This window comes from Amphiprion ocellaris, chromosome 20 (genome assembly GCF_022539595.1).
Source record: "Amphiprion ocellaris isolate individual 3 ecotype Okinawa chromosome 20, ASM2253959v1, whole genome shotgun sequence".
In the NCBI taxonomy this organism is placed as follows: domain Eukaryota; kingdom Metazoa; phylum Chordata; class Actinopteri; family Pomacentridae; genus Amphiprion; species Amphiprion ocellaris.
This window is the reverse complement of record NC_072785.1, coordinates 11057115-11070375: the sequence shown is the minus strand read 5'-3', so window position 1 is coordinate 11070375 and position 13261 is coordinate 11057115. Positions and strand designations below refer to the sequence as shown.

Sequence of the window (13261 nt, the reverse complement as noted above, 5' to 3'; positions counted from 1 at the left end):
AGCAATTGGCTGGCCAAGTAGCGAGGCTCTCTCCATCTCGTCTCCCTCCCTCTCGCTCTCTCGCTGTCTCTTGGCCGTGCTCCAGGGTAGGGTGGTTTGGCATGACAATTTCTCAGGGAAGGAATGCTGACAACAGGAGTGAGTTACCAGGTGTGGCTGCAAGTCAGTTAACCAGAAACAAGGCCTTTCTGACAGATTGAGATGAGGAAGTCGGAAAAAAAAAACCTGAATAAAGACAAGCACTGAGTCAGACAGACTGGTTTGTTGTGATTACATCTACAAACTTCCAGTAACCTTCCATAGAAAATGTCAACATATGTCGCTGTTTCTTTCTTTATGTCTATGCAGTTGCATAGTTGTTTCATTAAAGGGGAATCTTACAAAAATGAGACACTTCTTAAAATAGAAGTACTTGGTATGTTTCAGGATTATGCGAGTTCCTTATTAAATCTGAGAGTCTTCTTCTGTGTCTGACCACCTCTTAACCCCAGTTCCCCCAACACTCACATAGATACTAGGTATAGCATAACATCATATGCCAGCCAGGGTATTTAACACCAAAGAGTCACTCTATGAAGCTCCCTCCCTTGTGTGAGAGTTGATATTAGTAACCCGGGATGCTGTGTTGATCCAGCCTAGTGGAGACCCGATGTCAAGTGGACTCCTGCTGCCCTGGCTCCATCATTCATATCTGCCTGTTATTTTGCTCTGCGACCTGCACGGCCACAACACCCCGAACTCCAGTAAACTTACCAGTTTTTGTCATCGAGGAGCTGGATTCTCAGTCTTCCAGCGGAGATGCATATTATATCTGCACATGTGTTTGTACACATGCATCGCTCGCACCATTTCAGGGCATGTCAGTGGGAAGTGCTACTGTGGGCCAGTTGGCAGTAGTGTGTGAAGAATGTGCTGACATGCACAATACACACATATTGACTGACACGTGCATACATATTCACATGCATGCTCCAAAGCGTACTTAGCACTGTGAGCGTAGTTTTTGATACGCCACTTGAAAATGTGTTTAAGGTTTATTGGCTGGACGAAGCCAGTTGTGCACATTAAACAGCAGTGGACTGCTGCCCCCAGCAGCCCGCTTTTTCTCCAGGGGTATTGTGCACATTCTGTGCCGTATCCCAACGAATGACCTCCACACGACCCCCTAACCTTGCCTTTAATTATTTGTTTGAAGACAGCATGGAGTTCCCATGCTGAGAGGTACTCTGTGTACTGTGTGTGCATGTGTGTGTGTGTGTGTGTTGGTGTTTCTGTGCTCTAACACTGAGCAGAGGCAGGCCATAATAAGCTAGACCACCAGATGTAGATAATAAAACACGGGCTTTGGGTTGGAGGTTTTTTAGCTAGTGTCCCCTGTGAGCCTCCTGTGTTCTGGTTAGCCTATGGACACACTGGCGGTGGTTGTGGTCATGTCTGTGGTGTCGATGTGTAGATTTACAGCATGCATGTATGTTTTAGCAAGTCGTTTAGGAATTCGGAGTCCCTGTGGTCAACTTCTATGTCTCTCCCAGGGCTTTGGGTCCTCAGATCCATCCATCTGACTGTCCATCTGAGTTGACTGGCCTTCATCTCCGGAGGATTCCTTTTTGTGTTGTTCCAAGCACACTCCATTAGCAGCTCACGGGTCGAGGGAAAACACTGTTATCAGTCCTGGCTCTGATAATCTCAATTGGCTTTACTCAGACTGATAAAAGGTGCTCTGAGGCCACAAGAGGGGCCCTTGGTCAACACCCCCCTACTCTTTCCAGTATACCTCATCATCAGCCTGTTACTGTGGCAACTTGTTTAGCGTGCAAAAACAGAGCTAATGTGAGTATGTGGTGTGATATGATGGTAGTTAGCCAAATGGGAATCCTGACAAGAAACAGACCCATCTCAGAAGCAGCCTGTAGATAAATATTAGAATATCCATATGCTTGTCTCCACAGCAATAAGCTGTTTTTATACTTAAGAAAAAATTACCATTTCAATGAGAGCAAACACTCTGTTAGCTAAAATGTTTCCTGTCTACTTTATTTCTTCAAGAAATTGGGGAAAAAAAACACCTTATGAAGAACGTTGTTTTTAAATGAACTTGCAGAGGGGGAGAAAGAGAAACCGAAAATGGCACTTTGATCAGGCAGCAGTACTCCAGTAAGTTAGAGTATTTCCTTTGCAGTCACTGGAAACCGTATGGTCAAATTTAACACCTGGGAAGAACATTCCTAATATTATGTGTTTATGGTTATGACCCAGAATAGGTAAGAATGCACATGGTTGTGATTTTGAGCCCCTTGGTGCACCTAGAAAGGGAGAAAGCAGGACATATATTTTGGTGAGACTTGCACTCAGCGCTTAAAGAGGGAGTGTAACACAAGGAATGTCTTACTGTTTACTTGCTCAGCTGGTTTTGATGCTGGAACTGTCTTTCTCTCTAAAGCACTGAAGGCATTTCTAACAGCATAGCTTTCTAACAGTGCTTTGTCCCCTTTGTCCTATCAAAAAATGCTTTCACAGTTAATTAAATCTAATCCTCATTCCTCCCTTAAATCACAAATCATGCATTACAATCATATAATTTCCAATGCAACTCTCTCGTTCAGGCACTCACCTCTTTTCCTCCTCTTTGGTGCGCTCTTATTCTCATATGGATGTGTTTCATCTTTTTCTCTCTGGGGCCCGTAGCACCCCTGCGTACCTGCACTCTGGATGCCCCCTGGCAAATGAGCACCACGTCTCTCTTTTCCCAACCGTGCATTTTGTACGTTTAACCATGTCACTTTGAGCCGGGCAGATTACAGGCATTTAAGTTCATTGGAGAAGGTAAGGGCAGGTATCAGGGCTTCATGGGGGATTAGGAGCCCAAATTGGTTCCAGCTCTCCCTTCCTTCTAATGACCAGTTCTTTAGCCGTATTGATGGTGCCGTGGTCCGTATGTTAAGAGAGGGCGGTGAGGCCTTCTTTTTTTTTTTTTTCTCCTCCTTTGCTTTTTTGGAACCAGCAAAAGGACTCCATGCTGGACAGCTCCAACGTGATTTGAAACCCCTCTTTAATATCAACCACATGGTGGTACATGTAGCGCTATGTCCACGCTACATTTTTAAGTTTATGAAAGTGAACGAGGGAACGCCAGAAAGAGTGGGGGTAAAAGGGAAAGGTGGGGCGCTCGCTTGGCCTGAGTGGCCAGCTTGCGTTTGACACAGCCCAAGGCATGCCATTCTGAGTTAAAAAGGTTGCCCCTGGCTGGCAGTCACCTCCAGCTGACCTCCGGCACTACACTGGAAAAGCCACAGGAGCAAGGCTGGCTGGGGAGGCTTTGTAGAGCTGCACTTATTCGCTGCTGTGGCGGTGATAAAACTTCAGACAGCCTAATTGATGGGCTCACTGACATAACAATACCTTGTGAAAGGACGGAGTGGCCCATGCCTGGTCCTCATTTCTAGACAGCTGGAAGGGGAGCAGAACCCCCTACAATGCAAGCCAGAGTGGGGGTCCCACAGAGGGGGGAGGGTGGAGGTGGGGCCGGAGAGGTGGGGTGCAATGAAAGGAACCATTTGTGTGCCGCGTTTTGCTAACTTACAGCCTACTCCGAGGCATCAGTGCATGATAACCCTGCAAAAAAGTCATGCTTCGGTGTGAGACAGGATACTGTACACAACGTATAGAGCTGCTGTGTGCCGCTGACTGCAGGAGTAACTAAGGCAGGGAGAAAGGGATGTGCCATGTCGAGGGTTCTTCTGTGCCCAAGCTGCACTTAATACTTGAGGAATGTCTCCCCGGTGCCCATAGCAACCAAACGTAATCAAAAGCTTTATTAAAAGAGGGGGGAATAGATCATAAGGAACATTAAAAGTATCCCTCGCTGGGTTCCCAAGTCACCACACAATCGCCCTTTTGTTTGTTGCTGTTTTGTTGTGTGCGCCTCTCTCAAGGACTCGGTGGCTAATGTTGCCATTAAGTCATGCAAAACTGTTTTGTCTTTGTGGTGGCTTGTGATGAATCTCTCTATGTGTGAATGCAGAGTGATTTAACGTTTGTTTTTCTCCTCTCTCTGTTTTTTCTCTCTTTCTCTCCCTCTGCCAGGTTTATTAATGCCAGGAGAAGAATAGTACAACCCATGATTGACCAGTCGAATCGAGCAGGTAAAAAAAAAAAAAAATGGCAAAAAAAGCAGACCAATCATGCCAATTTCCCATAAAGTACCGCTTCTTTGCCCTGCATGGTGACACCCTTTCCAGAAGCTCATCATGCTTGGCACCCAGAGTTTTTATTTTTTTAAAAGGGCATCCCACATCTACTGTTCCCCCAAATCCCTTCTTCTCCCTCCTCGCTCTCTGTTCATTCCCTTTTCCATTTTCTCAATGAGATGTGTTCAGCAGTGGTGCGGGCCGTTTGCTGATTGACTCTAATTGGAGATTTCCCAGTCTAAGTGGAGAGAGAGGTATATTAGCACTCTCTCTGTGAATTACTAATTGGACACAAGAGGAGTGCGAGAAATGCTAGCAGCAATTTATGAGTTATCTCCTTTTTTACTCTGTTTTGTTTTTCTTTTTTTCCCCAGTCGGGTTAGGGGGGTGGGTTCCCCTCACTTGTTTCCTGCTCCATTTTTATTTCATCCCCTCTAGAGTCACTCCTCTGAATTTTAATCTTAAATAGTCATTCAGCGCACTTCAATATCAGGACCTCTGCAAGCTACTTCATCAAATTTTTGGTTTGAAAGCATCAATTTTTGGCTGTGAAAACAACACTTAGGAGGGCGAATGAGTTTTATACGATTTCTTGATTAAATCAGATCTTGTTTTGATTTAACATCAATGCAGTGAGAGATTTACATCTTTTTAAAACAGATTATGGAAAGCTCCATACTGCCTGCTGATAACACTCTAATTTTCCATATCTATTGTGGTCAGATTACAAAAACCACAAACTGAGTAGTAAACACGCCACTCTGTGATCTTGTGGAATGATTCAGTCACCCTAAGCTTCATTGACTGGGGCATTACCAAAAAGAAGCCAAGTAATTTGTCTCAGGGAGGGCAAAGCTGTTTTTGTTGATTAGCGAGCTCACCGTCTTATAAAGATCCCTACGCACTGGGGTGGAGATTGTTCAAACAAACATGAGCTGTGATTAAAATGAGATGCACTTACAAATGTGGGCGACTGCTGCTGCAGTTATTGAGCTTTTGTGTGGAATATTTGACAGCACGCATCTAATGTGTGCCAATCACGCATCTCTACAAACACAGCATGACTAACATCTCCTCCTAATCTTTAAGAATTACAGATTATCCAAGATAATACTGTTACAGTCCTAGAATGCACTGTTTTCTACAGTCTCCAAAGAGCATTTGTTCATTTAGGGCTAATATTAAAGAGAACAAGATACAATTGATCAAATTGGTTGCTACTGTGTCTTCTGAATCATGATAGATAATCACGTAAATCATTCATAACATGGAATGAATTGGCAGTTTTGGGATTATCTACATGTCTAGAATTGTATGTTAAGAGCAGAAACACATTGATATGAGCTATGTTTACCTCCGAGTACTGACTCTGGGTGAATTGCCTACTGTGGCAGAAATTCTTCTCATCCTGTCAAACTGCATGCCTTTTTTCTCTCAGCTAGAGAACAATGTATCTCCTGTGAGCGTGGTTTTGAATGACACTGGCTGTGTGAACGCACAAATGTGTATGTGTGTGTGCTTGCATGCAAAAGGACCTACTGTATGCGTGTTTGCATGCCACGCGTCAGTCATTGCGGTCCACAAACATGAGCACAATGTCTTACAGTATGTTTGGGCTGGAGCTGGGACAATTGCTGATTGTCTGGTGTGTTTTCTCTTCTTCTTCCCCCCCCCCTCCCTTTTTCATGTCCACGTTTTGACTACAATCAGGTTTTCTTCTTGATCCTTCAGTGAGTCAAGGAGCAGCGTACAGTCCAGAGGGCCAGCCAATGGGCAGCTTCGTACTGGATGGTCAGCAACACATGGGGATCCGACCAGCTGGTGAGTCCGTCCACCTCTCCTCCTTCATCCCTCTGCCCCTCCATCATGCCTGCTTTACCAGACGCCAGTTTCATGCCTGGTTATCGCAGAGCTGATCAACACTGATCCCCTTGTCTGTCGCATGAGATTTAGTCACCTCAGCACGGAGCGGGTCCCTAAGTCAGTCACCCGAATCTAACACTAACTGTGCAGCATCACTACAGTAACACTTCTACTTAAAAGTCCCTTTATCATTTTCCCAACGGTCTCCTGCCTGTCTTGCTTGATTGTTTGTTTGTTTTTTCTTTCCTCTAACACATCTGGGAAAATCCCTCATGAATGGTCATTGCGATGGGATCTGTTGGATGCAATGCAAAATCTTAAGCCACTTCTTCACATTTTCCTCTTTCCCATCTAAAGCTAACTAACCTCATCTTCTCTGTCAGTGGCTCTTCTCTCACCTCTCTGTGATTCAAGCTCCTGCTGACCCTTTTTCCTGGCATTTATCTCCTCTTTCTAGGGCCTATGAGTGGAATGGGGATGAATATGGGCATGGATGGGCAATGGCACTACATGTAACCTCCATCTTGTAACGCAAAACGCAAAGAAAAAGGGGGAAGTAAGTACTGGGCTCTTTACCTTGTTTTTTACATTATGGGGCGGTGGGTTTTATTTTTATTTTTCACCCACAATTTCCTTTCACTTCACCAGCACAACCTCTTCTTACCCTGGCTATAATTTTACAACAGCTCCCCTACTCCCCAGCAACAACTGTAAGCTAGCCTGCAGGGCTGTTTTAGTAAGATGCTTTAAGAGTAGAAGGGGGGGAGCCCCGAGGATGAATTGAAGACTTGAGAAAAGAGGGAGCCATCCTGGGACAGAGAGGACCCGACTTGTGGCGCCAGACAACGGGAACGAAAACAGAAAGAAGGGGGGAAGAAACAACGCGGCGTGGCATGCACAAATTTATTTATCACAACAGCACCATCGCTCTCCCCATCTTGGACAGCCAATGCAAATGTTGGACATTTAGGGAAAAAATAACATCTCCTGGGGAAGGGGCTGACAGGGAGAAATTAAGCAGGCTCCAGTGAAGCGATAAAGAAGGAGAAGTGAAACTGTCCTCCGAGTGACATAAATCTGTCTGGGGAAGGATTGATGCCCAAATTATCTTATATGCAAAGACGGGAACACCGCAGTACATTACGGTCCCTGAGCGAGATATACGGGCCGTGGGTGACACGACCGATCCTTCACTGGGGGTTTGGTTTGAGCTGTGTAAAGGGAGGAATGAGTGTGTGGGGGGGCTGTGTGTTTTGATTATTTTTTACTGGATGGAGACGATTTAAGGGGGGGCGGGGGCCAGCGACTAGCCTGACCTGAGAATCGCACACAAGAGCGGGGAGACACCGAGATAAATTTATAAGGTTGTAGACACAAGCATGCATAGTGCGTCTAAAGGAGGGGATCTCTTTCACACATACAGATACAGTCTCTGTGTGTGTCACTGTTTTTGCTGCCTCTCTCTCTCTCACACACACACACACACACACACACACACACACACACACACACACACACACACACACACACACACACACACACACACACACACACACACACAATCCCTATACAGCTAAATAGCGGCAGTCTGATTAAGCTGGCCATTCTGCCACAGTGCTGACATTTGAAAAATCAAGACATATCACATCCCAAAGCCGGCAGGGCAGACGAGATTTTATTTAACACCTAAACTCCCTTGCCCAATGAGGCACAATATAATAACACTTACCTTGATTAAAAGAACCCTTTATATGTAAATGGAGACTGGATTTTCCAAAGGGTCACAGCGGCAATTCTGCCGACAGAGATCATTTCACCCCTCTAGTCTTTGCTTCCTCTCTCTCTCTCTCTCTCTCTCTCTCTCCATCTCTTCCCTTGTTTCTCACTGTCTCTCGCACGTTTTCTCTCATCCCCTCCTGTCTTTGCTAATGGCAGCAGAGAGGAGGAAAAAAAAGGAAAATCAGGAAGCAATGTTCCCTAAAACAGCCACACAGAGACAACATTTGCTCAGGTTGGCTAATTCTTAATATAGGGCTATATAATTTTGAGACTATTTAATTACGTAACATACTTTATGCTTCATGACCAATTACATTAATAGCTTAATACAGAGGAATATTATCCTCTGTTGATTTGATTACACAGCCACACAATATGGTATATTTGGTACTTAATTATGGCCAGCCATTGAGCAGGACTGCTGTGCCATAACAGAAGTAGCTAGGGAGGCAGGCATGCAGAGAGAGAGAGAGAGAGAGGCCCAGTCTGTCCTCAGTTATTGTCTTCAGATGGTTTTACCACTCTTGTTAATAAAGGAGGGGGGTCTCAGATCTACTTAACGGAATGACTGCAGCTTACAAGACTAGAGATTACCAGCTTACAGTGTCAAAAACATCTGCTGGGCCTTTTAACAGGAGCTGCTCTAGGTTATATGGAGGTGAGGGCACCCATCATACCCTAACACCCGGCATGATTTATTTATTTTATGACCCCAGTAGTGAGGTTTTAAGAGACCTGCTCTGACAAACACTTGCATTTCAAATGAACTGACATGGAAAGGGAGTATTAGAAAATGGCACAGCTTTCAACCAGTGAGACCGGTCATTAATCTTGGCCTTTGCTGTCCCTCTCTCCTTTCTGTCCTCCTCCTCTTCCCCTCACCGGGGCCCTCCAGTGTAATTTCTTAATTGCAGTGTACTAAGGTGGAGGAATGCAGAGAGTGAGCATGCCTAGTGACCTTGCAGCGACCTCTCCCCTCCTATTACAGCTTCTAATCCCCCAGGGGTTCACATTACAAAGCAGGCCAGCCCAGACCCAATCCCAGACCCAGGCCCCCTGGCTCCAGCGGGACCTCCTGCTCACTCCTCTCTCCCCAAGGTCCAGGCCCCTAGACCAGCCATGTTCCCATACTCCAGTCCCAGGCTCCAGGAACAACCCCCCCACATCTTCCTCTTTTCTTTCTGATTACAACAAACAGCCATGTGAAAAGCCAAACAGTGGTGCTGCTGAGCCAGCTGTGTGTCCTGGGTCCCGTCACAGTGTGAGAGATGCCAACATGCTGAGGTCTCTACACATATGAAGTGGAGTCCATCTTAAGGGACATCAACATACCCCACCTCCTTTTCCTTTCCTTTCTCTTTCTGCTTCCTTTTATCTTTGTCGCTCTGTCTTGCTGCTGCTCCTGTTTCCTCCTTCTTTTTCTTCCTCCCAAAAACCTACACTCCATCCATGAGCGGTGCTTTGTTTTGCTTAAAATGCTCTCATTCAGGGGTGGAAACAAGCCTTTAATGTTCACTGGCTTGGTGGTAGAACTAACCGAGTCCTAAATTATTTAACCACTTCTTTAAGAGATTCTAAATCAAATATGTTCACAGAGGCACGGCCCCATGAGAGAATGCCTGTTCGGTTTGTCACTACATTCAGCTGGGGAATTGACTGTTCCACTTGTAAAAGTATTAGCACTTCTCCACATCAATACGCCTGCTTGGTTTTCCTCACATCCTCCAGGACTACAGTGTCTCTGGATGACTTGGGATCATTTTCCAACCTGAGACCCGACCACAACGCTATTGGGCATTGTAAACCACTCACCATGGCCTAAAATAGCCGAGCGCAATAATGTCTCTCTTTACTTGTAGAAGCTAAAAGCTCTGTAGTCACAAACGCAGTGTCATAAAATCTGATAAGCTCTTTGTTGGTGAAGCTGAGTTTAAATTGAATTAAGGCCTGTTAATGGAGAGCCAGCATGTCAAAGCTGCAGCGAGAAAAACAGTTTTATTGACTGTGTAAATACATTTCGCTCTTTTTCTGTCTTTCTCCCAGGTCTGCCAGGCATGCCAGGGGAGTACGTACCTCAGAGTGGTCCTATGGGCATGAGCATGGCCCCACCCACCTACACCAACCCTCATCAGATGACTCCTCACCCTTCCCAGCTCAGACACGGACCCCCGCTCCACGCCTACCTGCCCGACCATCCCCGCGCCCACCCTCACCACCACCCTCACCACGCCATGCTGATGCACGGAGGACCCTCGTCGCACCCAGGAATGACCATGTCTGCACAGAGACCCCCTTTGCTCACTCCCATTGACCCCAGTACTGGAGGACAAGGCCTGGACATCCATGCCCAATAGTATGAGGGAACTTTGCTACCACGACAACAGCAGCTACTACAAGAAAACAGTCAAAAAAAGAAAAAGAAAAAGAAAGCAGCAGCCCACGATAAATCCTATTTTGAGACTATTTTTAAGAATAAAAAGCGAAACCCTTTTGACCAGAATTTGACACTAAAGAACCAGAATTCCAGATGAGCTGTGATAATTCTTTTTTTTTTTTTTTTTTTTTTTTTTTTTTTTTTTTTAAAAACTTGTCAATTTTGTTACTTTCATCCAAAACGGAGGACCAAGCTGACAAGAACACTTTGTAAAGTCTTGGGCTTTTGGTAAAGATCAACAGAGGATGTTTTGACGTACACGTGTGCGAAGAATGGACAGATGCACACACCCGAAAAACACACACTTTTTTCGCACACCCACTCACACATCATCATAAACATGTTCAGTACACTTTCATGTCACGCGCTCAAACGCTTCGAAAATAATATCACTCTGGAAGGTTTAAAAAAGAAACAACAGAAAGACTCCAAGAGTTATAACTACTGTAGTATAAAAAGTATAGATAAATAAGTTAAAACTTGTGCATTTTTTGTTGATCACATGGTTTATGTTTCCTGAGCTAGTTTTAGAATTAAAGGTTAACCTTTTCTCTCTCACACTGTGTGTGCTCCTTCCTGGAGGAGAAACTGTCTCGCAGCACAGCACTATAAAAGAAAAAAGGAAAAAAAAAAAAAACAATAAGAAGATGGAACATCTCAAAAAGGCTCCAAACCACAGAGGGCAATCAGGTCCTGTCCCCCATAAGAACAGGGCATGATGGGAAAAGGCTGCTAAATGACACCGGATCTCTCCAGAAGATTCAGTTTGAACATTTGTCATGCCCCTCTTTTTTTTTTTTTTTTGGTTCATGAATGAATGTTGCCCTGTAGGTTTTAAAGGAAAAAAAAGTTCTTTGTTTGAATTGCCCAAGCACTGGATTGTGTTGGTTTTATACATTTTTATTTTAATATTATTTTATTTTTTTTTTTGTACCCTGGACTCTCGTTGGTAAGAGCCTATTGAAGGAAGCTTAATAGTGGAAAAGCAACATCCTACGGCGCTTCTTTATCTGCGGATCAACATTCTTGCCATAAGGACAATACTGACACAAACGTTGATTCTGTGGCACTGGAGAAGCATTTGACGGTTGATGCACCAAAAAACCTAAAACGAAAAAACAAAAAAAAGGAAAAAAAAAACTTAAATTATGAACTCAATGCTTTTGGGGGGAAAAAAGCTGAGAGAATATTGTAACAAACTTCGTACAGAGTTCAGTCTATTAATTGTTTCATGTTAGATATTCTATGTGTTTACCTCAATTGAAAAAGAATGTTTTTGCTAGTTTCAGATCTGCTGTGGCATTGATATTGTATGTCCATGAATTCCTTCCTTTTTCAGCACGTGTTCCTCACTAGATGATAAGATGCCGTCTCCCTTAAGCTTTGTCAAAAATACATTAAATACTTGTATGAGGACTGTGACGTAATGTTTAAAAGGTGTTCAGTCACAAATGCTGTAATAAATATTTCATTTTTGATTTTTGTTAGATTTTTGTGTGATTAACTGTGTTACGTACAAAGTCTTGATTCACTTTCCCATTTGAACAAAACGCAATTAATTGATTCTTTAACATCATTAACCAGAAAACTAATTTTGAGGTAAATTGTTGCCTGTTAAATTTATTTTTGAAAAAAAATACAGCTCTCAGTTTGGTCCAGCACTCTGTTTGAAATTGCTTGTTTTAACCAACATTTAAGTGTTGAGTGCCCCCCCCCTTAAAATGACAATAACAAATGACGGTTGAAATTCATCTTGCCATGGCAATTTATTTAGGCCCACAAATATACCCTCTAAATGATAAATAACTGCCAAACGCAAATTAAGGGTGCAAATTACACAGAAAAGTCACCACTAAAGCAGCTTTAGACCACAAAGATAAACAGTATAGTGGTGGTAAATATAAAGAGTTAACTGCTAGCTGTGGTAAATGATTGACAAAAATGACAGAATAAAAAAAAAAATCCTCTAATGGACATTTATTTCATTCTTAATTTTACTGGAAACATAACCTAATTCAAGGAAACAAACATGGATCAAGGCAAAGAAATGCAATAATTTATACTTCTGCCTGTGCAAGAATAATAATTAACCTGAATTTAAATTTAAAAACAAAAAAACTCTGAATGCTTTAAGTGCATCTGTGGTCGTTTCAACACCACAGCAATGATTTGTCCCCACAGTAATTGCTCCTACAGGGAGAACCGGTTGCTGGCCCTTTCCGTGGATGCTCTGCTGCTTTCTGCCGTTTTGCAGCGCCGCCTGTCGGCCAGATGCGGCAGCGTCGTCCAGGAGAACACAGATGGGCTTTGATAGGCTATCTCCTCTCTCTTTTCTCTATCTCTTTGGCTGTGTTTGCCCGCGGCCATCCAAGTCATAGCCTTAAACCAGAAATGACAACATCACTCTGGCTGAAATATATTTCTGTCCTTCACACAGAAGTTCAAACTTTTGCTATGTTGGATTTAAGGTTTTAAATATATTTTTTCCTTCAGTTTTTTGTTCTTTGCAATTTTTATTACTAACACTGTTTATCACTGAATGATCCTTATGTGTGTGTATCAACAAATGTAGTAGTAGTAGTAGTAATAATAATAATAATAATAATAATAATAATAATAATAATAATAATAATAATAATAATAATAATAATAATAACATACAGATAATTAATTCATAGTATTTCAAGCGGAATTCATTTTTGAATTTAGTGCATTACATCTGAAACTTAGTTAAACTGGATTGGCCGGAATTTTCCTCATCTGTAAATTCGCTTTTCTTTTTTTAAAATTTTTTTTATTAATAATTCTCATGTGGCCTTTTCTTTTTTGTTTGTTTGTTTGTTTGATTGATTGATTTAATTGCAACGTGGGCTTTAAACACGGTCACATCCTTTATTTTATATTTTTTAATCTGCAATTATTTTTAACCGTCGTAAACTACTTTTACTACTTTAATATTCAATTTCTTTCAAACGCAGGTTTGTTTGTCAAGCAGCTG

General features: G+C 43.1%; 1 protein-coding gene across 8 annotated transcripts in view; it reads left to right on the top strand.

Annotated features, from left to right (window-relative positions):
* meis2a (Meis homeobox 2a) overlaps nucleotides 1-11741 on the top strand; it is a 79515-nt gene extending 67774 nt beyond the window's left edge. For 3 of the 8 annotated variants that reach the window (XM_035951467.2, XM_023277345.3, XM_035951468.2), the window contains 3 exons: nucleotides 4084-4142; nucleotides 5898-6008; nucleotides 9873-11741. In XM_035951467.2, coding sequence (XP_035807360.1) covers nucleotides 4084-4142; nucleotides 5898-6008; nucleotides 9873-10183 — 481 coding nt within the window. In that variant the 3' untranslated portion in view covers nucleotides 10184-11741. Of the gene's footprint in view, nucleotides 1-4083; nucleotides 4143-5897; nucleotides 6009-6507; nucleotides 6607-9872 lie in introns of all 8 variants that reach the window. The other 5 variants (XM_023277344.3, XM_035951470.2, XM_023277342.3 and 2 more) reach the window with 3 other exon arrangements.
* The last annotated feature ends 1520 nt before the right edge of the window (nucleotides 11742-13261 follow it).